The sequence below is a fragment of the Pongo abelii genome, chromosome 14 (genome assembly GCF_028885655.2).
Source record: "Pongo abelii isolate AG06213 chromosome 14, NHGRI_mPonAbe1-v2.0_pri, whole genome shotgun sequence".
Taxonomy (NCBI): Eukaryota; Metazoa; Chordata; class Mammalia; order Primates; family Hominidae; genus Pongo; species Pongo abelii.
The window spans coordinates 29,152,851-29,180,562 of NC_071999.2; the positions used below are offsets into that span (position 1 = coordinate 29,152,851).

The window sequence follows — 27,712 nt, forward strand, 5'->3', positions numbered from 1 at the left end:
TGCACTGTCCAAGCTGCGTCCCTCCCTTGGTCAGGTGATTCACTGTGGGTCACTGACTATGACGAGACTACTTAGCATCCCAGGAAAGTCAATCTCCTTGCTAAATGGGACCCTTTGTTTGGTAAATGTTGGGGTCAATTAGAAGTTCTACTCAGGCCAAGATAGAGTCATAAGGACTAGATTTACCTTCCTATCTTAAACAACAAAAAACTAGGCAAAATAAATGCAACAAGGGTTTTCAGACATTGGACATAGAGTCGTGCAGGACGGTGGTCCCTGAGAGGGAGAGCAGTGGAGGTGAGCCCTGCAGCTTCCCCCGCTCACGGCCTTGGGGGCTTCCTAGGCCACAGCATGGGGAGGGGACCCCACACAAAGCCCAGGAGTCTCTAAATTCATGAGACAGAGATAGGAATCTGGGACACCAAAGCAGCTGTAACTCTCAACGCAGAGTGCCAGACGGGCAAGAGCTGCCCAGAGAGAGAGCTCTGGAATTCCGGAGAGGATGCCCCAGTCCTCAGCTGGGCACTGATGGACACATGTGTGTGAGCATAGGGGCTCCCATGGCAGCTGCGGAAAGAACTCCAGAAAGGACAGGCAGAAAAGTCTCTGAGCTCATGTGCATTAGGGAATAGTTTGTGCTCCCAGCAGCCACAGGAGGATAAACTTTGGGTACGATACTCAGAAGGGTATTACTTCAATGGTGGAGAACAAACAGCCCTGGACTGAAAGCTGCTAACAGCTTAAAAAGCAAGTCTACAAGTCTTCTTGGAGACTTGATTGATTCTAGAACTGGGCCAGGAAATACATGAGCCAATAATTAATGTAATAATAATATAATGCCAAATTAGCCGGGTGTGGTGGCGGGCACCTGTAGTCCCAGCTACTTGTGAGGCTGAGGCAGGAGAATGGCATGAACCCCAGGGGGCGGAGCCTGCAGTGAGCCGAGGTCGCACCACTGCATTCTAGCCTGGGCGACAGTGAGACTCGGCCTCAAAAAAAAAAAAAAAAAAAAAAAAAAAATATATATATATATATAATGCCAGAAAATAAGAAAGGGCTCAAAAAAGGCCACAATGTTGGGGGGTGGGGGGATGTCAAAGGGGAACAGGACCCAACTGAAAGAGTTTCAACAGCCAGAGCTGGAACATGTAAGAAGCAAAATAAACAATGGGGTGTTGGATTACAACACAAGGTACAAAATAAAAATCCATTTGTTTATACCGATATAAATGAATCCCAAATGAATGAATGAATGGAGAAATCTTCCATGCAGAGGAATTCCAAGTAATTCATGCTCTTCCCTCAGCGAGGTGGAACATAACTCTCCACCCTTTGGTGTGGGCTGTACGTAGCAGCTTCCTTCCAGAGGATGGGTTGGAAAGGGAGGAAGGAGAATAACTTCACGGTGGAGGAAGCTAATGATCACCACTTCTGCCACGTGACCAAAGCCAACGTCGAGAGTGAAGCCATGCTGACAGCATGTCCCCTTGATATAGTGTGATGAGAATGGTACTCAATCTCTGTGATCTTCCACAGAAAAGAATCCCGTAACCCCTTTCTAATCATGAGGGGAAAAGTCAGACACATCAATGGAGGGCCATTATGCAACATTCCTGACAAATGCTCCTCAAAGTAGTCAATGCCACCCTAAACAAGAGAAGTCTGAGAAAGTGTCAGAGCCAAGGGATTCCGAGGAGGCATGGCAACTAATTGCAGTGTGGGATCCTGGACAGGAAGAGGACAGCAGGGGAAAAGTAAGGAAATCTGAATAAAGTGTGGATGCTGGTGAAAATAATGCAGTGACATTGGTTCACTCCTTGTGACTAACATACTCGTGTACCAGGCTAATGTGTGATGTTAATATCAGGGGAAACTGGGTGGGGGGAATATGAGGACTCTGTAGTATTGTAAATTTTGTACAATTTTTCTGTAAATCTAAAGCTTCTAAAATAAAAAGTTTATTAAAAAGTAATTATATAAACTTAATTACATAATATTTAAAACAAAGGCAATACATATTTTTAAAGCGTTCACTTTACCAGATTATTTTAAATATTAAAAAGGGACCAAAACAAAATATCCAGAACAGCTGAAGTAGCTACTTCCCCCTTCTTCTTTCCCTCCTTCTCCTTCCCATCCTCACTATGACAGCCATTCCTGACACCACAAGTGATGTTAGTGGCTCCATAGAGTAACATAATGTAGTGTATAATTTAGATTTAAAAACCTGAGTTACTTCATTACAAAAATAAATCAGGCCACTCAATGCCTTCAGGTTGAGCTATCCCTTGAGATAAGCCATCAGCCCGTCTAGGACCCTTCTGTTTTCCAGACCTCCCAGTCTCTTGTGAGTGGCAGGTGTCCATAATGGAGTGGGTAGGGCTGGATATGTGGCATGGACCTCCACGGCTTCTGCACCCACCTTTTACAACCACCGTTACCCCTACTGTGCACCTGCTGTTCACTTTCCATCTCCTCGGCAACTCGGAAATGTAGACGGTTCCTGTTTCTCATGTGAGACACGTAGGACTAGGAGAAGTGAATTCACTCCCCTACTCACAAAGCTGGAAAGCGGCAGAGCCAAGCTTCCAACTAAGGCACGTCTGATCATAAAGCCCGCAGTCTTTCTGCTGCAGCACCTGTCTTCCAGCTCCCTGCCCACCTGTCCCAGTCCTTGCCGTCCTTGCTTTGTAATCCTGAATGGCTTGGCCTAGGGAGCTCCTGCACTCACACTGCCAAATCACTGCTCTGCAGCTGCTGCGGTCACACAGACACACAGTCAGGCATGCACAGAGGAACCTGTAACTAATGCTTAGTCCTGAAGCTCACACAGTAGATGCACCTACCTGTATGTAAAATGGAGTGTACAAAAAGCTTACCTGTAGAACTTTCACTGTCACCATTGTGATCCTTCCATCTGATAAGGTTTCTGGAAGTAAGAGAAAGAGCTATGTTGCAATGTACAGTGTGTGCCCTAGCTTATCCTGACCTTTGCCTTCAGGGTGCAATCACAAACCTTTAATGGTCCTGGCAATTTGGCATTATGGTGGAGCCGCTGATTAGTGATTTTGTCTTTAAATTTTACTCTCTTCAACTTGGCCTGGAAATGGATACATCTGACAGGGAAGAAGGCAAGTTATACACAGTGTCTGTCAGGTTACACTATGTACCTAGAGGTGGTAGCATTTTGGTTGTAAAACATCAGTGTCAATGTTGTATCTCGGCAAAGTAATACAGTACACAGTTCTATTTCAGTTTCCAAACCAGAGGAATACAAAGAGCCTATGCAAGTCAATTGTAAAAACACTATTTATTTTAGCAAATGCTTAAAAATGTGTGAATTCTGGATATTATAACAGTAAAATGAAGTTCATTTCTGGCTCATTCTTTTGTAAGACATACTTGCTCACCTTACAAAAGGAATAGAGGTCTGGAGACGTTGACACTTAGAAATATAAATTTAATTAACACCACCTTTATTTTTCACTGTAAATGACAATCTCTTCCCCTTGTAGCACAGCAAATGCAGGCACCCACAGAAATTCAGGGCTAAGGATTGCTTTGCTAATCCTGGTATGTTCATGGGCAGGTCTTGCATGTGAGTGAGCGTTGCTCAAGGTGCAAAGAACACCACTAAGCAGCACCGCAGAGCTTTCAAAGAGGGCTTTGCATATTTGCACAGGCTGTTGCAGACATGAGGGTGGTGCTTTGAGCGGGAGCCCCGGGATGATTTGGCCCAGGTGTAACATGGCCCCTCCCCAGCCAAGTGGCAGCCCCAGAGAGCAGAGTGGAAGAGCATATTGCTGTCTTGCTCTACCATGTTTTCCAAAGACATGAAATTTAGTCCATATGTTTAAATCTCTCTTTGGCTGATTGCCTTGTGCAGTTGATACATACAGTACAACAAAATAAAAATTAGAAAATAAATCTGTTTGGGAGCAAACTTGAAGGGGAGAAAATGATGTAGCCCTGTGCAGAAAGCACATGTGAGCATCTAAACACGCCATTGTGTGTGTGTGTGTGAGCATGTGTGTGTTGAGCTGTGCTTCCACTGATGAGGTTCAAAAAGATCCTTTGTTATTGACAAGGAGCCAAAGCACTTTCCTAATTTAGGAGGCCCTCCTTGGGTTGCAAGAGTGAGGACCCAGGCAGATGGCGATGTTGGGATCCAGGAGAGAGTGGGCAGGTCTGGTAATGTCAGGAACAGCATGCAGCTGCCTCCAGGTTGAGCCAGTCTTCAATGGCATCACCAATGGGAGGGGTCTGGAAGGACAATCCGTGGGATTTATTATCCTTTGCTGTCCCCATATGTGTGGCCCTGGGATGGAGGAGTCAGGCCCTCTGGCACAGAGTCCATGAATGTGGCTCAGTTGGTCTCCTTCTTCCATCTCTTGCTGCTGCTCCTACATTTTCATCTATAGCCTAAAATCAAAGAGAAAACAAACTTACTAAGTCACAAAAAACAGAACCTTTTGAAGATAATGCCTTGGTAAGGAGCATCATAAACACTAAAAAGGTCAGAGCCAACAAAGGAAGACTTTTGTGAGCCCTTACTAGGTGTCCCTCACGACTGTGGTTCTGAGGGAGATGCTGAAGAAATGGGCACTCCTGAAGGAGCCGAGCCAAAGCAAGCAGATGAGAGTAACAAAACTTCACATCTGGCCGGATGTGGTGGCTCATGCCTGTAATCCCAACACTTTGGGAGGCCGAAGTGGGTGGATCACCTGAGGTCAGGAGCTCAAGACCACTCTGGCTAACATGGTAAAACCCTGTGTCTACTAAAAATACAAAAATTAGCTGGGTGTGGTGGTGGGCACCTGTAATCCCAGCTGCTGGGGAGGCTGAGATGGGAGAGTCGCTTGAACCCAAGAGGTAGAGTTTGCAGTGAGCCGAGATCACGCCACTGCACTCTAGCCTGGGCGACAGAGTGAGATTTTGTCTCAAAAATAGAAAAATAAAAACAACTTGATGTCCAGTGGACATTTTACATGTGCAGGGCACTGTTCTATGTGCATTAAATATATCAACTTCATTTAACTTGTGCACGCCTATATCACTATCCTCATGTTACATTTGAGGGAACTAAGGTTCAAACTCATTAAATATCTTGCCCAAGGTCACACGGCTCATAAGTTTGAGAGTGAGGATTTGATCCGGGGGGTCTGATGATAAAGCCTACACATTTAAAAACTTTCAACACATGGCATGTTATATTTCACCTGTACCCCTGCCCACACCCTCCCCAGCGTGCTTTTTTCAAAGCATACAATTCACTGGCTTTTCGTATAGTCACAGAGTTGTGCATTCATCACCACGGCTGATTTTAAAATGTTTTCATTACCCCCAAAAGAAACCCAAGACCCCTTAGCAATCACCGTCCTTTCCCTGCCACTGCCCCCAGTCTCCTTTTTCCTGACACCGCAGCCCTAGGAAACCCTGATCTACTTTCTGTTTCTACAACTTACCTGTTCTGGACATTCATATATAAGGAATCATATAATATGTGGTGTCTTGTGACTGGTTTCTTTTACTCAGCATAATGATGTCAAGGTTCATTTATATTACAGCGTGTATCAATATGTCATTTCTTTATATTGTGGTGTAGTAGTTTATTGTATGAATAAGCCATACTTATCCATTCATTATTTGATGGACATTTGGACTGCTTTCACATTTTGGCCATTTATAATTCTGCTATGAACATTTATATGTGTTTTTCTGTAGACTCATTTTAATTTCTCTTGGGTGTACACCTAGGAGTGCAATTGCTGAGTTACACATGATAACTGTGTTTAACCATTTAAGGAATTACCAAACTGTTTTCCAAAGTGGCCACAGCGTTGTACATTTGTACTAGAGTGTATGAGGGTTCAAATTTCTCCACATCCTCACCAACACTTGTTATTATCTCTTTTTTTTATAGCCATCCTTGTTGGTACAAAGTGCTACCTCATTCTAATTTTGATTTGCATTTCCCTGATGGCCAGTAATATTGAGCATTTTTCATGTGCTTATTTTTCCAGCTATTCTTTTGAAACTAATTTGGGATGTCATTTCATCAATAAATACTCATATAGTATACCTATAGCAGGATAAAGACACTTTTAAAGAACATAACCACAATATTGCTATCACTACCTAAAAAATGTCTTTAATTATTACATATAGAGTCCTCAGATTTTCTTGTTTTCCATGTTTGTCTCATGCTTAAAAAAATTAATTGGTTTAATCTAGATCCAAAGAAGGCCCACACTTACATTTGGTTAATATTTCTCTTGGGGGTCTTGTTTGTTTTTTTCCAGCTCAGGGAAATGGATGATGGGGGGACCCATTCCCCTGAGCTGGAAAAAAAGAAAACAAATCCCGAAATGTTGTTCCTCTGCTCTCATTCCACAACAATCAACACAGAAGACTTCTGTGGCTAGATGTGCAGGGATTTCTCCTCACCAACAAGCAAGGAATCAGTTCTGCAGCAGACACCAGCAGGTGTCCTCCAATTCAGTTCTGACACTGTCTACCTGGAGAGCCCACAGGTTGAGGGCTCCATCTCACCAGACTGCTTCCACTTAAGATGCTTTCACAAGCCTCAGCCAGCTATAATTCAGGGAACCCACAACTCCCTCCTTGGGTTTGATTAATTTGCTAGAGCAGCTCACAGAACTCAGAAACATGTGCCGACATCTACCGATTTATTATGAAGGATATAACAAAGGATACAGATGAAGAAGTGCAGAGGGAAAAATATGGGGGAGGGGGAATGGGGCTTCCATGCCCTTCCTGGGTGCACTACCCTCCAGGAGCCTCCACATGCTCAGCTCTCTGGAGGCTCTCTATACACTGTTCTCCTAAAGCTTGTATGGAGACTTCATTGGATAGGCATTTTGAAGCATGGACAACCATGTAGATATGTGTTTGGACAAAAAGGGTATGATCTAATACTAATAGACTGAGTGGGGAACCCAGCAAGTCCTGTCTCTTCAGATTCTTCTTGGTCTCTCTGTACAGCATTCCTTCCTCCTGGGATGAGGCAGGGCCCCTTCAGAAATGGGGAACTTAGGACCTACCGTCAGACAAGGTAGATCAGAGAAACGTGGGGAAGATTAGAGTCCTGCATTGGGGACAAAAAGGAGCAGGAGAAAAGAAGGTAGGAGAAGGTCAGAAAGAGATTCTGTTTTCTGAGCCCTGCTTCTGAGACCTAAAGTGCCCCCAAAGTTGTAACAAAAGAGTGTAACAAAGGTCATGGGAGTTATAAGCCAGGAACTGTGGATAGAAACATACATATGTACATATGTGTATGTGTGTGTGTCTATGTATATCTCTCTCACAACCCCCTCTCTGGTCATTCTGTTGTTTTTGAAGAAACTGGGTTGTTGGCCCTGTGCAATTTCCCATGTTTGGAATTTTGCCAGTTGTATCCCCATGGTGTCATTTAACATGTTCTTCTGTCCTCTGTATTTCCTGAAAACTAGTAGCTGAATCTAGAGGATTGATCAGATTTAAGTTCATTTGGTTTGGGTTTTGGCAAGACTACTTCATGAGTGGTGCCTCTACTTACTTCCACATGTCTCTCCTTTCATGCTATTGAGATTGATCAATAGATTCAGGTGTTGTTAACTGAATATATATAATTATAAAATTCCCCCATCAGCTTTTTACCTAATACATTCCATAGCCATTGATGAGCACTGCCTAAGTCCATTATCCATCAAGGAGCTGGCTTTCCTCATAACTCTAGTAAATGCCTCTTAAGAGTGCAACAGTGCTTCTTCTATCACGCCCTACTTCCCTCATGTTGCAAAGTCATGAAAATGAGAAGGTATCGGCTATTTTTTTTTTTGAGACGGAGTCTCACTCTGTCACCCAGGCTGGAGTGCAGTGATGCGATTTCTGCTCACTGCAACCTCCATCTCCCAGGTTCAAGTGATTCTCACACCTCAGCCTCCCCAGTAATGGGATTACAAGCGTGTACCACCACGCCTGGCTAATTTTTGTATTTTTAGTAAAGATGAGGTTTCACCATGTTGGCGAGGTTGGTCTTGAACTCCTGACCTCAAGAGATCCTCCTGCCTCAGCCTCCCAAAGTGCTGGGATTACAGGTGTGAGCCACCCTGCCTGGCCAGTATCAGCTATTAAAGGGCCATTTTATTTTTGTATTAATTATGTAATAAGGTACTTAATCCTTCCATGCTAGACTGAAAACTTCCCAAGGGCAGGCACTAAGTCTATTTTGCTAGTTCTCAGTGCCCCCCCACCCCCAACTGGGTCCATGGTAGGATCTTGGTAAGCAGTTGTTCAGTAAGTGAATGACTATCAGGAACTTGTTACAGTATACACTCTTTGAAGATTTCCTGTGATACAAGTGTTGGTGGCATTTTTGCTTATAGCTTTTCAACAACTTCCCTATTTTCAGACGATGCCACTGTTCAACAGTAAACTAGGTGAAACAGGCCGTAACTTAGATATACACACAAGAGACATTTGAAATATCAAATTCAAGCCTGGCAATTCAGAATGCAAGCTCATTTTTTTTTTTTTTTAAACAAAGCCTCTTTTCCCTAATTGAACCAGAAAATATGTGGCCCTTTTCCCTCCCAATGTGTAGCTCCAGTTCTCCTTGACTAACTGAGTAGCTAATGGAAGATGGGGCCTGTTCCTGCTCAGCTTGTGAAATCTGACTCTCAGCCCAAGGCTGTGTGGCTTCATATTTTGGATCTGAAAAGAAAATGCTTTTATTTAATCCTGATTTATTAAATTCAGGTTAGATGTGTTGCAAAACAGGGAAATGTTATCTAGCATCTTCCTGCTAATACTGAATCTTTGGTTCTTCTGAGCCACTGTGTCTCACCAGTCTTCCTATGGAAGATGGCGGGAATGTTTCTAATCCCATTTTGAGCCTGAGTGCTTGCAGCTTATGCAGAAAAAATCACAATTCATATCATAGTCACCATCTGAGATTCACCTCTCATCTCACTCCCTCTCCTACTGATTTAGTTATGCTCATCTGAAGTAAAGCCTGCCTGACTGGGTGCAGTGGCTCATGCCTATAATCCCAGCACTTTGGGAGGCTGAGGCAAGAGGACGGCTTGAGCCCAGGAGTTCAAGACCAGCCCCGGCAACAAGATGAGATCCCCTCTCTACAAAAAACTTAAAAATTAGCTGGGCCTGGAGGCACACACCTATGGTCCCAGCTACTTGGGAGGCTGAGGTGGGGGGATCTCTTGAGCTGAATTGTCAAGGCTGCAGTGAGCTGTCATCACACCACTGCACTACAGCCTGGGTGACAGAGTGAGGCAAGATCATGTCTCAGAAAAAGAAAAAAGAAGAAAGAAGAAAGAAAAAGAAAGGAAAGAAAGAGAGAAAGGAAGCAAAAGAGAAAGAAAGAAGAGAAAGAAAGAGAAGAAAGAAAGAAAGGAAGAAAGAAAGAAAGAAAGAAAGAAAAGAAAAGAAAGGAAGAAGGAAAGAAAAGAAAAGAAAGGAAGAAGGAAAGAAAAGAAAAGAGCTGCCCGCTGTAGCTGAAAGATAGCACTTAGATGCTAACGTGGAATTTTGAAAGCAGGAGACCTTTTTTCAGAAAACTCAGGCAAGGCAGTTGCGAGGGCACAACTCAATGCCCTCGTGAGGCCTCAAATCTCTGGGGCCTCACACAAAGATGAGCTTTATGTGGACTTTACCAGAAGTTCTGGGGATGTGGCCAGCTAAGAGCTGTGGCTGTCACCAATTTGTCATTGATGTGACACTAACAGAGAGAATGTACATCTTACCAAGACAAGGTAGTTCCAAGTTCAGGTTCTGTAGCATCATTCAGCTCATCTGAAAGCTTGTAGTTGATTTTACATATTGCAGCCCATTCAAAAATAATCTTGTAAAGCATAGTGTTTGCTTAAACATGAGACAGCTTCCAATGTGGCTTCCGTTTAGTGTGACACAAACCCGTTGTGGACTCTCTATTTTACCACAGAAATTGTTATAACCACGTCTATTGTCTTCCAGAAGGACACTTAAGAGTCACTTTTAAAACTTGGCCTGTGCTTTCCTATTAAAAACCACTGTTTAAATGGTGGTTTAGGCTCCTGTTTGGTATGCAGTGCAGCTAGATCACCCTGCATTCACAATGCTTAACAGTAAAAAAAAAAAAAAAAAAAAAAAACACTGCTGCAATACCAACAGTTAAAATAAAAGCAATTGCATGAAACACACTGCAAACTAGTTTTAAATTTTTATCTTGATGTAGGCACTTAAGAAAAAGGAAAGGATAAAAAATAGTTGGAGACACAGTGATTCTGAGGGTAACGTCTGAGTTCTGGGGCTTGCACTCTAGTCATTAGGTCTTCATCTAAGCAGCGCTACTCGAACATGTATGAACCACAGTTAAAGCACTATGGCTCCCAAGAAAATAAAACAAACAGATCAGTTTTCCAGATGTTAATTGGAGATGTTTTGAAAGACAGAAGCTTCAGAAGGCAGACAAATGTTAAAGAGAATGTGTCTTTACAACATTCACTCAGCACTTAGTGAGTACCTAGCATGCACTAGGCACTACAGCAGCATTCTCAGACCACTAGTTTTCTAGATCCCCTTTCCATTCATAATAGTCTCAAGATTATTAAATTTAAATAGCCTCAAGATCCCCTTTACATTCTTAAAAATTATTGAGGACCCCAGAGAGTTTTTGTTTATTTGGGGTTATATCTACTGATATTGACCATATTAAAAATTAAAACTGTATATAAATGTTTAAATGTTTTGGCTGGGCATAGTAGCTCATGCCTATAATCCCAGAACTTTGGGAGGTGGAGGCAGAAGAACTGCTTGAGGCTAGGAGTTCAAGACCAGCCTGGGCGACATAGCAAGACCCCCATATCAATAAAAAAAAATTTTTTTAATTAGCTGAACATGGTAGCACACGCCTGTAGTACCAGTCACTCAGGAGGCTGAGGTGAAAGGATTGGTTGAGCCTAGGAGGTCAAGGCTGCAGTGAGCTGTGATTATACCACTACACTCCAGCCTGGGTGACATAGTGAAACCTGTCTCTTTAAAAAAAAATAAAGTTAAATGTTTTAAGTGAAACATTTTAAAAGATTTTATTAATTTATTTAAACACTTCAATAATAAAACCATTGTATGTTAACCTAATATAATTTTATGAAAAATAGCTATAAAAACTTTTATGAAAGGAACGGCATTGATTTACGTTTTTGCAAATCTTTTGTCGGGTCTGGTCTAAGAAGACAGCTAGCTTCTTATATCAGCTTCTGTATTCAATCTGATGCTCTAAGTTGTTTCGGTTACCCCAGATATTTTGTTAGAAAAGGAAAAAGTGTGTTAATAGCCTTTGGAGAAAATCGTGCCTATTCATTCTTTGACATTCTACCAAAACTGGACCAGTAGTAGTTTTTTAAAAGTTAGTTGCATTGTGAAATCTGAAATTATATCAATGACTGATATAATTTTTCACTTGTTACATTGAAATCCATTAGTCTTACTCTTGCATGATTGTGTGAAATCATGCATCATTCAATTAGAACTATTGGTTCACTGAGTTATGTAACTCTTTTGAGCGTTGACACATTTCATTATCTAAGATAAAAAAATCACATTCATTAGTGTCATCACCAATCCTATCAGGAATGCCTTAAGTACTGGGAAATATGTAGACACATTTTCCAACGCTGAGAATTTTCCAAATTTGCTTGAATTTTATCATTGGCCAAAAATACTGTCAGTTCTTGAACCGTCAGGCTCACTGCATTTATTATCTCTGCCATCTTTGGTCTGTCAGCACTTCTTTCATGTAAAGATAACGTTCCATGAAAAAGAGTTGCTGGTTCAGCTCACAGTTGAATCTCAGATGCACATTTCATTGGGAAAACCTTGTGCTTCAGTGTGTACCATGGGTTCTCTGTGTGTGTTTCCCACTGAGTCACACAGAATATAAAAAAGACATACTCAAGGGTTGAAACTTAGTAACGGTAATAATTTTTAGTGCTTTTTAATGACTTTTTAAATATTCTCTTTTTTTCCAGCTTTAATGGATGAAACAAATTATTGCTTTTTTCCCTGCAAGTGTGAGATGGTAAAGAAAATGCAGTGACTACCAGTATAAGCTGATGCCACTACCTTGATCCCGGCTAAGGCACCCGCAGTTTTACCCACTGTTGCTTTTGCACCAAAGGTATACGTGTCAATACAACAAAGAGGGGCAAATAAAGTCTTAATAGTATGAAAATGATTTGACCTTACAAATCCCTGAAGGAGTTTGGGAGACCCCCACAGGTCTGTAGAACAGTCTTTTAAAACTCCCCACTAGATATACAGTTTGACATAGACCAGACTTTTTTCTTGCAAAGGTGGAAGACAGATAATAAATAAAATACACCGGGGGTGCTGTAACCAAAATAAAGCAGTGCACTGTGACAGAGGGGCTATTTCAGGTTGGATGGCCATGAAAGGCTGTGGAGGCAGTGACGTTGAAGCTGAAACTTAAGAGCAGGTCGACTGGGATAGCCAGCCCAGGCTTGACGGCAAGAGCTCACAGGGAATGTTCTGGGGATGGCAGGAGAAGCCCCTTGCTGGGCATAGTGAGGAGGGGGAGTGCAGGGAAAGAAAAGGTCAGTGAGGCCGTCAAGGTGGGAGCTGGATTTTATTCAAAGTGCAACGAGGATGCCTCTGTAGGGGTGTGAACCAAGGTGAAAGGTGATGTCCATCTTGTAGCCTTAGGACATCTCCCCTCACCCCACTTCCACCTCCATTCTTCTCTAGGGGACCACAACTGGGTTTGAAATTCTAAACCCTAGTTGTAAATATAAGTGAAAAAGAAAATCCCAAAAGATTATATACAGCATGAACCTGGGGAGCGGAGCTTGCAGTGAGCTGAGATAGCGCCACTGCACTCCAGCCTGGGCGACAGAGCGAGACTGTCTCAAAAAGAAAAGAAAAGAAAAGAAACAAGAAAAGAAAAGAAATGCTAATTTTAAATTTTGGGTGAAAAACAGTGGCAACTAGGATAGAGAAGCCCAGTGATTTGAGGGGAAGCATAGAATTAATATACAGAAAATTGGCTGGGCACAGTGGCTCATGCCTGTAATCCCAGCATTTTGGGAGGCCGAGGTGGGCAGATCACTTGAAGTCAGGAGTTCGAGACCAGCCTGGCCAACATGGTGAAACCCTGTCTTTACTCAAAATACAGAAATTAGCCAGCCATGGTGGTGCATGTCTGTAATCCCAGCTACTCAGAGAGGCTGACATGAGAATCGCTTGAACCCAAGAGATGGAGGTTGCAGTGAGCTGAGATCACATCACTTCACTCCAGCCTGGGTGACAGCACAAGACTTCATCTCAAAAAAGAAATATATATATACACACACATATACACACGCATATATATATACATACACACACACGATTTATATTTATATATATATGATTTGATTTCAAGATAATCATTTCACAACCTAGACTAACTCACGATTCTGACCTTGCTGATGGGATTGCTGTGAAGATCAAATAAAAATGCACATCAAAGTGCCTGGTCTACAAATACTGGCTGCTGAAGTCCACCGCTTAAGAGCCATGGCAGTCCTTCAAAAATCTTATCTCCACCCTTACAATCAAATCCAAGTTGACTATCACAATGAATTTTCATATGCGAGTGACCACTATAGTAAACACACCCAAGAGGCCTTTTCTTCAGCCCTAATTAGATGTTAAAAGCGTGAATAGCAGGTGCAGCCAGATGACAGGCACCGGCTCAGCATTCCACCCCATTCTCTGACCAATCCTCACAACAATCCCTTGAATAGGTACCACTGCCCTTCCATTCCCCAAAAACACCCTCACTGGTGATCCCTGGCCAGTTCTTTGTATGGCCAGTTTAAGCCCCTGGACCTAACGGTAAATGAATATAGTTCTTTTTTTTTTTTCTTTTTATTATTATTATTTTTTTATTTTTTATTATTATTTTTTATTATTATACTTTAGGTTTATGGTACATGTGTGCAATGTGCAGGCAAGTTACATATGTATACATGTGCCATGCTGGTGCGCTGCACCCACTAACTCGTCATCTAGCATTAGGTATATCTCCCAATGCTATCCCTCCCCCCTCCCCCCACCCCACAACAGTCCCCAAAGTGTGATGTTCCCCTTCCTGTGTCCATGTGTTCTCATTGTTCAATTCCCACCTATGAGTGAGAATATGAGGTGTTTGGTTTTTTGTTCTTGCGATAGTTTACTGAGAATGATGCTTTCCAATTTCATCCATGTCCCTACAAAGGACATGAACTCATCATTTTTGATGGCTGCATAGTATTCCATGGTGTATATGTGCCACATTTTCTTAATCCAGTCTATCATTGTTGGACATTTGGGTTGGTTCCAAGTCTTTGCTATTGTGAATAATGCCGCAATAAACATACGTGTGCATGTGTCTTTATAGCAGCATGATTTATAGTCCTTTGGGTATATACCCAGCAATGGGATGGCTGGGTTGAATGGAATTTCTAGTTCCAGATCCCTGAGGAATCGCCACACTGACTTCCACAAGGGTTGAACTAGTTTACAGTCCCACCAACAGTGTAAAAGTGTTCCTATTTCTCCACATCCTCTCCAGCACCTGTTGTTTCCTGACTTTTTAATGATTGCCATTCTAACTGGTGTGAGATGGTATCTCATTGTGGTTTTGATTTGCATTTCTCTGATGGCCAGTGATGGTGAGCATTTTTTCATGTGTTTTTTGGCTGCATAAATGTCTTCTTTTGAGAAGTGTCTGTTCATGTCCTTCGCCCACTTTTTGATGGGGTTGTTTGTTTTTTTTCTTGTAAATTTGTTGGAGTTCATTGTAGATTCTGGATATTAGCCCTTTTTCAGATGAGTAGGTTGCGAAAATTTTCTCCCATTTTGTAGGTTGCCTGTTCACTCTGATGGTAGTTTCCTTTGCTGTGCAGAAGCTCTTTAGTTTAATTAGATCCCATTTGTCAATTTTGGCTTTTGTTGCCATTGCTTTTGGTGTTTTAGACATGAAGTCCTTGCCCATGCCTATGTCCTGAATGGTAATGCCTAGGTTTTCTTCTAGGGTTTTTATGGTTTTAGGTCTAACATTTAAGTCTTTAATCCATCTTGAATTGATTTTTGTATGAGGTGTAAGGAAGGGATCCAGTTTCAGCTTTCTCCATATGGCTAGCCAGTTTTCCCAGCACCATTTATTAAATAGGGAATCCTTTCCCTATTTCTTGTTTTTCTCAGGTTTGTCAAAGATCAGATAGTTGTAGATATGTGGCATTATTTCTGACGGCTCTGTTCTGTTCCATTGATCTATATCTCTGTTTTGGTACCAGTATCATGCTGTTTTGGTTACTGTAGCCTTGTAGTATAGTTTGAAGTCAGGTAGTGTGATGCCTCCAGCTTTGTTCTTTTGGCTTAGGATTGACTTGGCGATGCGGGCTCTTTTTTGGTTCCATATGAACTTTAAAGTAGTTTTTTCCAATTCTGTGAAGAAAGTCATTGGTAGCTTGATGGGGATGGCATTGAATCTGTAAATTACCTTGGGAAGGATGGCCATTTTCACGATATTGATTCTTCCTACCCATGAGCATGGAATGTTCTTCCATTTCTTTGTATCCTCTTTTATTTCCTTGAGCAGTGGTTTGTAGTTCTCCTTGAAGAGGTCCTTCACATCCCTTGTAAGTTGGATTCCTAGGTATTTTATTCTCTTTGAAGCAATTGTGAATGGGAGTTCACTCATGATTTGGCTCTCTGTTTGTCTGTTATTGATGTATAAGAATGCTTGTGATTTTTGTACATTGATTTTGTATCCTGAGACTTTGCTGAAGTTGCTTATCAGCTTAAGGAGATTTTGGGCTGAGACAATGGGGTTTTCTAGATATACAATCATGTCGTCTGCAAACAGGGACAATTTGACTTCCTTTTTTCCTAATTGAATACCCTTGATTTCCTTCTCCTGCCTGATTGCCCTGGCCAGAACTTCCAACACTATGTTGAATAGGAGTGGTGAGAGAGGGCATCCCTGTCTTGTGCCAGTTTTCAAAGGGAATGCTTCCAGTTTTTGCCCATTCAGTATGATATTGGCTGTGGGTTTGTCATAGATAGCTCTTATTATTTTGAGATACGTCCCATCAGTACCTAATTTATTGAGAGTTTTTAGCATGAAGGGTTGTTGAATTTTGTCAAAGGCCTTTTCTGCATCTATTGAGATAATCATGTGGTTTTTGTCTTTGGTTCTGTTTATATGCTGGATTACATTGATTGATTTGCGTATATTGAACCAGCCTTGCATCCCAGGGATGAAGCCCACTTGATCATGGTGGATAAGCTTTTTCATGTGCTGCTGGATTCTGTTTGCCAGTATTTTATTGAGGATTTTTGCATCAATGTTCATCAAGGATATTGGTCTAAAATTCTCTTTTTTTGTTGTGTCTCTGCCCGGCTTTGGTATCAGGATGATGCTGGCCTCATAAAATGAGTTAGGGAGGATTCCCTCTTTTTCTATTGATTGGAATAGTTTCAGAAGGAATGGTACCAGCTCCTCCTTGCACCTCTGGTAGAATTCGGCTGTGAACCCATCTGGTCCTGGACTTTTTTTGGTTGGTAAGCTATTGATTATTGCCACAATTTCAGCTCCTGTTATTGGTCTATTCAGAGATTCAACTTCTTCCTGGTTTAGTCTTGGGAGGGTGTATGTGTTGAGGAATTTATCCATTTCTTCTAGATTTTCTAGTTTATTTGCATAGAGGTGTTTGTAATATTCTCTGATGGTAGTTTGTATTTCTGTGGGATCGGTGGTGATATCCCCTTTATCATTTTTTATTGTGTCTATTTGATTCTTCTCTCTTTTTTTCTTTATTAATCTTGCTAGCAGTCTATCAATTTTGTTGATCCTTTCAAAAAGCCAGCTCCTGGATTCATTAATTTTTTGAAGGGTTTTTTGTGTCTCTATTTCCTTCAGTTCTGCTCTGATTTTAGTTATTTCTTGCCTTCTGCTAGCTTTTGAATGTGTTTGCTCTTGCTTTTCTAGTTCTTTTAATTGTGATGTTAGGGTGTCAATTTTGGATCTTTCCTGCTTTCTCTTGTGGGCATTTAGTGCTATAAATTTCCCTCTACACACTGCTTTGAATGCATCCCAGAGATTCTGGTATGTTGTGTCTTGGTTCTCGTTGGTTTCAAAGAACATCTTTATTTCTGCCTTCATTTCGTTATGTACCCAGTAGTCATTCAGGAGCAGGTTGTTCAGTTTCCATGTAGTTGAGTGGTTTTGAGTGAGATTCTTAATCCTGAGTTCTAGCTTGATTGCACTGTGATCTGAGAGATAGTTTGTTATAATTTCTGTTCTTTTACATTTACTGAGGAGAGCTTTACTTCCAAGTATGTGGTCAATTTTGGAATAGGTGTGGTGTGGTGCTGAAAAAAATGTATATTCTGTTGATTTGGGGTGGAGAGTTCTGTAGATGTCTATTAGGTCTGCTTGGTGCAGAGCTGAGTTCAATTCCTGGGTATCCTTGTTGACTTTCTGTCTCATTGATCTGTCTAATGTTGACAGTGGGGTGTTAAAGTCTCCCATTATTAATGTGTGGGAGTCTAAGTCTCTTTGTAGGTCACTCAGGACTTGCTTTATGAATCTGGGTGCTCCTGTATTGGGTGCATATATATTTAGGATAGTTAGCTCTTCTTGTTGAATTAATCCCTTTACCATTATGTAATGGCCTTCTTTGTCTCTTTTGGTCTTTGTTGGTTTAAAGTCTGTTTTATCAGAGACTAGGATTGCAACCCCTGCCTTTTTTTGTTTTCCATTTTCTTGGTAGATCTTCCTCCATCCTTTTATTTTGAGCCTATGTGTGTCTCTGCACGTGAGATGGGTTTCCTGAATACAGCACACTGATGGGTCTTGAGTCTTTATCCAATTTGCCAGTCTGTGTCTTTTAATTGGAGCATTTAGTCCATTTACATTTAAACTTAATATTGTTATGTGTGAATTTGATCCTGTCATTATGATGTTAGCTGGTTATTTTGCTCATTAGTTGATGCAGTCTCTTCCTAGTCTCGATGGTCTTTACATTTTGGCATGATTTTGCAGTGGCTGGTACCGGTTGTGCCTTTCCATGTTTAGAGCTTCCTTCAGGAGCTCCTTTAGGGCAGATCTGGTGGTGACAAAATCTCTCAGCATTTGCTTGTCTGTAAAGGATTTTATTTCTCCTTCACTTCTGAAGCTTAGTTTGGCTGGATATGAAATTCTGGATTGAAAATTCTTTTCTTTAAGAATGTTGAATATTGGCCCCCACTCTCTTCTGGCTTGTAGGGTTTCTGCCGAGAGATCCGCTGTTAGTCTGATGGGCTTCCCTTTGATGGTAACCCGACCTTTCTCTCTGGCTGCCCTTAACATTTTTTCCTTCATTTCAACTTTGGTGAATCTGACAATTATGTGTCTTGGAGTTGCTCTTCTCGAGGAGTATCTTTGTGGCGTTCTCTGTGTTTCCTGAATCTGAATGTTGGCCTGCCTTGCTAGATTGGGGAAGTTCTCCTGGATAATATCCTGCAGAGTGTTTTCCAACTTGTTTCCATTCTCCCCTTCACTTTCAGGTACACCAATCAGACGTAGATTTGGTCTTTTCACATAGTCCCACATTTCTTGGAGGCTTTGCTCATTTCTTTCTATTCTTTTCTCTCTAAACTTCCCTTCTTGCTTCATTTCATTCATTTCATCTTCCAGGGCTGACACCCTTTCTTCCATTTGATCGCATGGGCTCCTGAGGCTTCTGCATTCTTCACGTAGTTCTCGAGCCTTGGTTTTCAGCTCCATCAGCTCCTTTAAGCACTTCTCTGTATTGGTTATTCTAGTTATACAATCTTCTAAATTTTTTTTCAAGGTTTTCAACTTCTTTGCCTTTGGTTTGAATATCCTCCCATAGCTCGGAGTAATTTGATCGTCTGAAGCCTTCTTCTCTCAGCTCGTCAAAGTCATTCTTCGTCCAGCTTTGTTCCGTTGCTGGTGAGGAACTGCGTTCCTTTGGAGGAGGAGAGGTACTCTGCTTTTTAGAGTTTCCAGTTTTTCTGCTCTGTTTTTTCCCCATCTTTGTGGTTTTATCTACTTTTGGTCTTTGATGATGGTGATGTACAGATGGGTTTTTGGTGTGGATGTCCTTTCTGTTAGTTTTCCTTCTAACAGACAGGATCTTCAGCTGCAGGTCTGTTGGAGTACCTGGCCGGCCATGTGAGGTGTCAGTCTGCCTCTGCTGGGGGGTGCCTCCCAGTTAGGCTGCTTGGGGGTCAGGGGTCAGGGACCCACTTGAAGAGGCAGTCTGCCCGTTCTCAGATCTCCAGCTGTGTGCTGGGAGAACCACTGCTCTCCTCAAAGCTGTCAGACAGGGACATTTAAGTCTGCAGAGGTTACTGCTGTCTTTTTGTTTGTCTGTGCCCTGCCCCCAGAGGTGGAGCCTACAGAGGCAGGCAGGCCTCCTTGAGCTGTGGTGGGCTCCACCCAGTTCAAGCTTCCCGGCTGCTTTGTTTACCTAAGCGAGCCTGGGCAATGGCAGGCGCCCCTCCCCCAGCCTCGCTGCCGACTTGCTGTTTGATCTCAGACTGCTGTGCTAGCAAACAGGGAGACCCCGTGGGCGTAGGACCGTCTGAGCCAGATGCGGGCTATAATCTCCTGGGGCACCGTTTCCTAAGCCCGTCGGAAAAGCACAGTATTTGGGTGGGAGTGGCCCGATTTTCCAGGTGCCGTCTGTCACCCCTGGAAAGGGAACTCCCTGACCCCTTGCGCTTCCCGAGTGAGGCAATGCCTCGCCCCTGCTTTGGCTGGTGCACGGTGCACTCACCCACTGACCTGCGCCCACTGTCTGCTACTCCCTAGTGAGATGAACACGGTACCTCAGATGGAAATGCAGAAATCACCTGTCTTCTGCGTCGCTCACGTGGGGAGCTGTAGACCGGAGCTGTTCCTATTCGGCCATCTTGGCTCCTCCCCCCGAATATAGTTCTTTTTTGAGCACTCAATTAAATGCCAAAGGCTCTGAAATAGCATTGGAAAATAGTGATTCAACTCGCTTTAATACTCACCCAGTTTATGAAAAGGGCTTGGGTATACTTCACAACCTCAAGAGTCACCAGCAGACTGATGGGAATAAGATTGTTGTATAAGATGATGAACGTCAGCAGGTTGTATCCAAAATTATCTGAGGTGGTGTCTGTGGAAGGAAACCAGAGTATCTGAAAGGTGTTCACAACCAAAGTCTATTGGCTCATTTAGAGATTCATGTTAAAATAGTTATTGAGCACCTCCTGTATGTCAGGAACTGTGAGTTCAAAGGCTGCTTTCTGTAGGAGGCACACAGGCCCCACAATGCAACTGCACAGCAGGATGCATCTACTAAAGAGAGGCTCACAAGACGTAGTGGGAACCAACACAGAAGGCTTTCTAATGGGAAAGTATGGTCATTGAAGGCAATCCAGAAGAAGAAATGCTGGTTTCAAGTTTTGAAGAACAGAGAAAAGAAGCAAACTTTAAAGAATGTAGAAAAGAAGACAGGCCTTTGAAATGGTTGTAAGGAACACTTACAAGCTCACTAAGGTAACATGTATATTGGGGATACTCCAAAGAGCTGGAAAGATGGACAAAAGTGTGAACAAGAGAAGCAGACCAAGACAGAGAAGGCTTGAGCCCAACTAAAGATAAGAGAAGGGTTATCTGGAGGGAACAAGATCCCTAAGGATGGAACAGGACCCTAGGGGATGAAATCCACAGCAGAGGAAGCATCAGCTCCAGGAGGAACAGAGAATGGGGGAGGGAGAGGGGGACAAGGTCTGGGGGTATCAAAGGGAAAGTTCTTTCCTTGACAGCCATGATCTTCTGCTTGAAGGGTAAAGTAGTGAGATCTTCTTAACTCAGCAAGAGGCTTAAGGAGAAGGCTGCAACAGGGTTTAACTGATATTAAAGCTGTCTGTGAAGGGAACTAGAATGAGAATAAAGATAGCAGAAGGCTAGGATTGGAGGGAGATTGAGAATTTGTAATGGCTCCAAACCATAGTTATTAGGTTTTTTCCCAGGAAATTACATCAAATGGTGGTAGTCTGATTCCGATTTAGAGTTCTGAAGCGTGGCTGTGATGGAAAGACAAGAAGCAGGGAACGTACAGGGGGAGCAGGCATATGCTGGCCAGTAATTTTACCTTTCCACAATCCCTTCACTTCCTACTCACTACCAACCCTTCCACTTTTCCTGTTGGTTGCTTTTCTTCCTGACATATTACTTTGCTCTCCTGTTCTCCTGTAGAATTAAGGAGTTTCTACATAGGATCTCTAAGTTCCAATAGTTACAAATATCTCTAAGGTACAAACAAATATCTACCTGACAATTACAAATACAAGAAATACTAAAGAAGTTCTCCAGGATGAGATACCAGACAGTAATTAAAATCCACATAAACAAAGGACACTAGTAATAATTCTGTAGGATTTATAAAAGATAGTATAATTATATATTCTCAATTTTAAAAAAGCAATTGCTAAAAGCATCATAAAATTGCATTGTTGAACTTATATACTTGTAACATATACGACAGTGCAAAGGAGTGAGGAGAGAATGAAGATACATGAAGCAAAGAAATGACACCGCTGTTAAATCCAAAGGAAGAAATGAAGAGCAAGACCTGGAAATGGTAAGTAAATATGTTAATATAAAACAACCCTGGCCAGGCGTGGTGACTCACGCCTGTAATCCTAGCACTTCGGGAGGCCAAGGCGGGTGGATTGCCTGAGGTCAGGAGTTCGAGGCTAGCCTGTCCAGCATGGTGAAACCCCGTCTCTACTAAATATACAAAAATTAGCCAGGCATGTTAGCACATACCTGTAGTCCCAGCTACTCAGGAGGCTGAGGCAGGAGAATTGCTTGAACCCAGAAGGTGGAGGGTGCAGTGAGCCGAGATCACGCCACTGCACTCCAGCCTGGGCGACAGAGCAAGACTCCATCTCAAAACAACAACGACAACAACAAAAAACACTATCAATATACTTTTTTTCTTTTTTCCTTTAGCTTCTTTAAGAGACACAGATTATTATAACACTGTATTTTGGAGCTGACAACACAGATAAATGGAATGTAACAATGACAGCACCAAGCAGGAGACGAAATGGAGGTACACTGGAGTGACATTTCTGTGTTTGACTAGAATTGTTAGTATTAATCAAAAGTAGATTTGGATAAATTGGGAAATACATTGTAATTCCTAGGGCAACCACTAAGAAAATACTTTAACAAAGAGTTTAAAAATAACTATTTGAGTATAAAACAATTCCCAAATGTTCCCATCTTCGCTTGATCACATGATCCTAATCTCAATTCTCCTTGAGAAGCTGGCATTATGTACAGTAACCAAAGGGAACAGAAGGACGGCAGGGACACCACACATCAACCATGCCTGCAAGAACGTATCAAGAATGGTTTTCTTCCACTGGAACAAGCAACTCACCCCGACACTTACCCATCTTCTTGATGTACCAGTTCTTTTCGCCGTGAGACCTGTTCCAGTACAGGGCCCCCGCCGAGCTCACCAAGGCCATGACCAAGAGGATGACAAACAACACCAGGATCTGCAGGTTAGTCACCTTCTCAACGTTTGATCTCTTGAGAGGCGCTTTGGTTGAATTCTACACAACAGCATTGAAAGTCAGTAAGGGTCACAGAACAGATTTGGGGCAAGGGGTTGGGGGGAAGGAGGTAAAACAACCATATTTAACAACCAACAAGTAAAAGACTATTTTTTTTTGCCAAATAATCAATGCAATTCAAAAGTGTACCATGCTCCTGAATCAATAGCTAGTTTTAAGTAATGAAGAAAGATGACACACTCTACCAGTTTAAAGAACACATTCCAACATTACATGATTCATTCTGTCCTTCTTATGATTATATCTTAGCATAAAATTGTCACTCTCCTTATCTTAGAACACAACAGGTTCTAAATATAGTCCAGTTTCAAAGAAATCAGAACACTCGTAATCCAAGAGAAACTTAGACATTCCATACCATAAAAATCTAGAGAAGACCTTCACGGTAATAGCACAGCTCTACAATAAATATACAGAGATATTTCTAAAGCACATATTTTTCCTCCTGGAGCTCAGAATTTGAGGAATAAAAAAGACATACACAAACACATACATATCAATAATGCAAAACAGAACATTAATGGGTTTCAAAATAAGTGGATGGACAAAAAGTTCATTTGGAGAACTGTGAACAAGAAGCAGGACCAGGAAGAGTCAGGAAGGGCCTGGGCAGGAGAAAGCTGAGTGGCATCCTGAATGATGGAGACAGCAAAGGAGAAATGGAAGGAGAACGGCAACCTTATCACAGGCTTAGCACCTGCCTTCTCACTGCTGGGGGGAAACCAGCCCAGCTGGAGCCGAGGCCAGTGTTAGCAGGAGAGTATAGAAAGATTCATTAAAGCTGGATTCAAGAATCACTCCAGTTCAGGTGGAACATTTGGGACTAGATCCTCTCAGCCATGGGAAAGTCAACAGAACTGTCTGAGCAAGGCAGTTATGCACCTGAAGTCATTTTATTAAAAAATATCTAAAGGTACTTATGGTGGGCAAACTAATGACTACCCCTCCCCCCAACCAGTAATGCCCACATCCTACTTGTGGGGCACTGCAAGTATGTTATTTTATTTTTTGAGATGGAGTCTCACTCTCTCGCCCAGGCTGGAGTCCAGTGGCGTGATCTCAGCTCACTGCAACCTCCGCCCGGGTTCAAGCAATTCTCGTGCCTCGCCTCCCAAGTAGCTGGGACTACAGGCGCCCACCATCACGCCCGGCTAATTTTTTGTATTTTTAGTAGAGATGGGGTTTCACCATGTTGGCCAGGCTGGTCTCAAACTCCTGACCTCAGGTGATCCACCCTCCTCGGCCTCCCAAAGTGCTGGGATTACAGGCGTGAGCCACCATGCCTGGCCTGAGTGTGCTATTTTATACAGCAAAAGGGACTTTGCGGATGGGATTAAATTAAATTAACAACTGTGAGACAGGGAGAGATTATTCTGGATTACCCAAATGGACCCAATCTAACCACAAGGGTCATCAAAAGGGAGAACCTTTCCGAATTGTGCTCAGAGGGAGAGGTGGAGACAGAGAAATGATCAGAGTCCCCTCTGAAGCCTGCAGAAAAGAGCAGCCAACATCTCGAGTTTTAGTGTAGGGAGTCTACCACTCATAGTAGACTTCTCACCTATAGAACTGCAGCATAATAACTCATGTTTTTTTAAGTCACTAAAACTGTGGAAATCTGTCCCAGCAGCCAGAGGAAACCAGTACAGTAATAACAGCAGGTGGGGGAAGGAGACACTGAAGAGGGGAAAGCCACAGGGGAATTATTTGTAATCCATTCCTGAAGGTGAAATAATTGCTGACTTAAATCAGAAGTCAGGAATTGGACAGGGAGAGGCTCACACAGGAGTGTCAGCCTGCAGGTCTCCTTCCATGAGTCATGGGCCCAGGCTTTTTTTTTTCAGACAGAGTCTCACTGTGTTGCCCAGGCTGGAGTGCAGTGGCACGATCTCAGCTCACTGCAACCTCTGCCTCCTGGATTCAAGTGATTCTCCTGCCTCAGCCTCCCGAGTAGCTGGGATTACAAGTGTGTGCCACCATGCCTGACTAATTTTTTTGTATTTTTAGTAGAGATGGGGTTTCACCATGTTAGCCAGGATGGTCTCAATCTCCTGACCTCGTGATCTGCCCGTCTTGGCCTCCCAAAGTGGGAGGATTACAGGCGTGAGCCACCATGCCCGGCTGGGCCCGGACTTTTAAGAGACAACACCGATTTGCCAAGTTTGGACAATCTGAGAGTTTGTAAGGCACTAACCATAAAAATGGTACCTTGTGCCAAACTTAAGTCAGCATTCTCCTTCACTAGTCTCCATTGATCTGATCATTAAAAGAGCTAGGATGAAAATGTCTCCAAAGATAAGAATACAAATAAAGTCACAATGTGAAAATAAAACTGAGATGAAAACATAAGGCAATTCACTCCTAAGCTCCAAGAAAAATTTATACCACATCACTGAAATTGTTATTTGAATTCTATTGGCAAACCAAAAATACTATTTCCCCACAGTTTTCTTTGGGGGCAGAGGAGTTGGGGGATTGTACTGGTGATTTTGAAAAGCTAAGTCCTTTAAATATCTAAACAACACAGCAGCTTTTTCCTTTATTTCCATTTTTTTCCCTTTTACTTTATTTCTCTAAATTATTCATCCTTTATGGACTTAAAAATCCTCAGGAGTCTAAATGGAAATCCATTAGTAAAGGCCAGCTTATCATCAATCAAATACTGTATCAAGGACAACTGAGACGACACATCCAGGTCTGGCCTCATCGTAAGGGCCAGCAGGCCAGGTCCAGGACTGGTCATCCTAACTCTTAAAAACTAAGCATGATCTCATCATTCTTAATAAATATTCACTAAATGTACAGGCAGGAAAAAAATTATCATAAACCTCATTTCTATACCCCATTTGTTATTGACTTCTGATCTTTTTCAGTGGCTGAATTCTGGCCAATTAGGAGGATTAGAAAACTTTATCTTTCATCTAACAGAGGAGGAACAATCCCAAAACTTCAAACTTCAACATGTGCACTTTGTGGAAAGCCAACCTTGGCCTACCGACTCCCACCCCCTGAACATTTTTACTTGCAATGATCAATGATGAGTTTTCTTTTGTTTTGTTTGTTTGTTTGTTTGTTTTTTGGAGACAGAGTCTCACTCTGTCACCTGGGCTGGAGTGCAGTGGCATGATCTTGGTTTACTGCAACCTCCGACTCCCAGGTTCAAGTGATTCTTGTGCCTCAGCCTCCATAGTAGCTGGAACCACAGGTGCACACCACCACGCCCAGCTAATTTTTTGTATTTTTAGTAGAGACAGGGGTCTCACCATGTTGCCCAGGGTGGTCCTGAACTCCTGAGGTCAGGCAATCTGCCCACCTCGGCCTCCCAATGTGCTAGGATTACAGGTGTGAGCCACCACACCAGGCCCAATGATGAGCTTTTAATGTTAAATTCCTACAGGCATTATAAATTCTTCCATTAAATTCTTAAAGAACCCAGCTACTTCAGTGTAATGGACTTATAAATAGAAACAGGTCAAAATGTCAGATTTTGAAAAAGCTGAAATCAGACCTGTATCTTAGATATTTTATTCCCTCCTGAGAAAACAGGCCATGGAATTCTAGTTAGAGCAGCTGTGCCTAACCTTTTTGGCACCAGGTAATGGTTTCGTGGAAGATAATTTTTCCACAGACTTGGGTGGGGATGGTTTTGGGGTGACTCAAGTGCATTACATTTATTGTGTACTTTAATTCTATTACTCTTACATTGTAGTGTGTAATGAAATAATTATACGACTCACCATAACGTAGAATCAGTGGGAGCCCTGACCTTGTTTTCCTGCAACTAGACAGTCCCATCTGCGGGTGATGGGAGACAGTGGCAGATCACTGGGCATTAGATTCTCATAAGGAATGAGCAACCTACATCCGTTGTATGCGCAGTTCACAACTGAGTTCACGCTCCTATGAGAATCTAATGCCACCGCTGATTGACAGGAGGCGGAGCTCAGGCAGTAATGTGAGGGATGAGGAGCTGTTGTAAATACAGATGAAGCTTCACTAGCTTGCTTGGCTCTCTCCTCCTGCTGTAGGGCCTGGTTCTTCACAGCCACTGACTGGTACCAGTCTGTGGCTTGGGGCTTGGGGACCCCTGGGTTACATTGACTCTGGAGTTTGACTGCCTGTGTTTTGTTTATTTGTTCTTTTTTTTTATTTTTAATTAATTAATTTATTTATTTTGAGACGGAGTCTGGCTCTGTCACCCAGGCTGGAGGGCAGCAGCACAATCTTGGCTCACTGCAACTTCTGCCTCCTGGGTTCAGGCAATTCTCCTGCCTCAGCCTCCTGAGTAGCTGGGATTACAGGCGTGCATCACCATGCTCAGCTAATTTTTGTAGTTTTAGTAGAGATGGGGTTTCACCATGTTGGCCAGGCTGGTCTCAAACTCCTGACCTCAAGTGATCCACCCGCCTCGGCCTCCCAGAGTGCTGGGATTACAGGCGTGAGCCACTGCCCCTGGCCGGACTGGCTGTGTTTTGAATCCTACTGGTTTTGTAAGCTTGGGTTACTAGGACACTCTACGCCGCAAGCCTCCTCATCCGTAAAATGAGCACACACTACCCAGCCGTTGTGAGGAATCATGAGTTGATACATGTGTATCACTCAGAATAGTGCATGATTTGTTGTAATTATGTTTGCTGTAATTAGTGTGATAATCTCTCTTTTTCCCATTAAATCAACCAATAGAAATAATAGACATAAATATTTCTACAAGCAAGTAAACTAAACATGAACTGAAGGAACCTTGAAGGGCAAAAAGCATTGAGGTGAGAGACTTTAAAAAAAAAAAAAAAAGGTAGAAGAACCCGACAGCAATTGAGTCTCCTCTCTGTGGTCAAGCAGCACAAGCACAGACAAACAATGTTATTTCACAAACAGGATGGCTTCCAGCTATGTGTGTTATATTCCTTTTGAAAGCTCATTATTTTTACCTGTTGTTTCAGCCCTAAAGGCACAGCAGGTCTAGCACAGATGTTTCTGGGGTTTTCCATCATTTTACACGTGAGCAGTCAACAAGCAAGAAGCCTTGCAAAGAGGTTTC

The 27,712-nt window shown here is 42.5% G+C and overlaps 1 protein-coding gene across 1 annotated transcript; it reads right to left on the reverse strand.

The window, feature by feature from the left end:
• Positions 1 to 3,295: 3,295 nt before the first annotated feature.
• Positions 3,296 to 27,665, reverse strand: LOC134759921 (phospholipid-transporting ATPase IB-like). The gene is made up of 4 exons (XM_063715075.1): positions 27,603 to 27,665; positions 22,488 to 22,653; positions 20,068 to 20,195; positions 3,296 to 4,422 (listed from the first exon to the last, which is right to left on the reverse strand). The coding sequence occupies exons 1-4, from the start codon at positions 27,663 to 27,665 to the stop codon at positions 4,333 to 4,335; spliced, it is 447 nt and encodes a 148-aa protein (XP_063571145.1). The 3' UTR covers positions 3,296 to 4,332.
• Between the last annotated feature and the right edge of the window lie 47 nt (positions 27,666 to 27,712).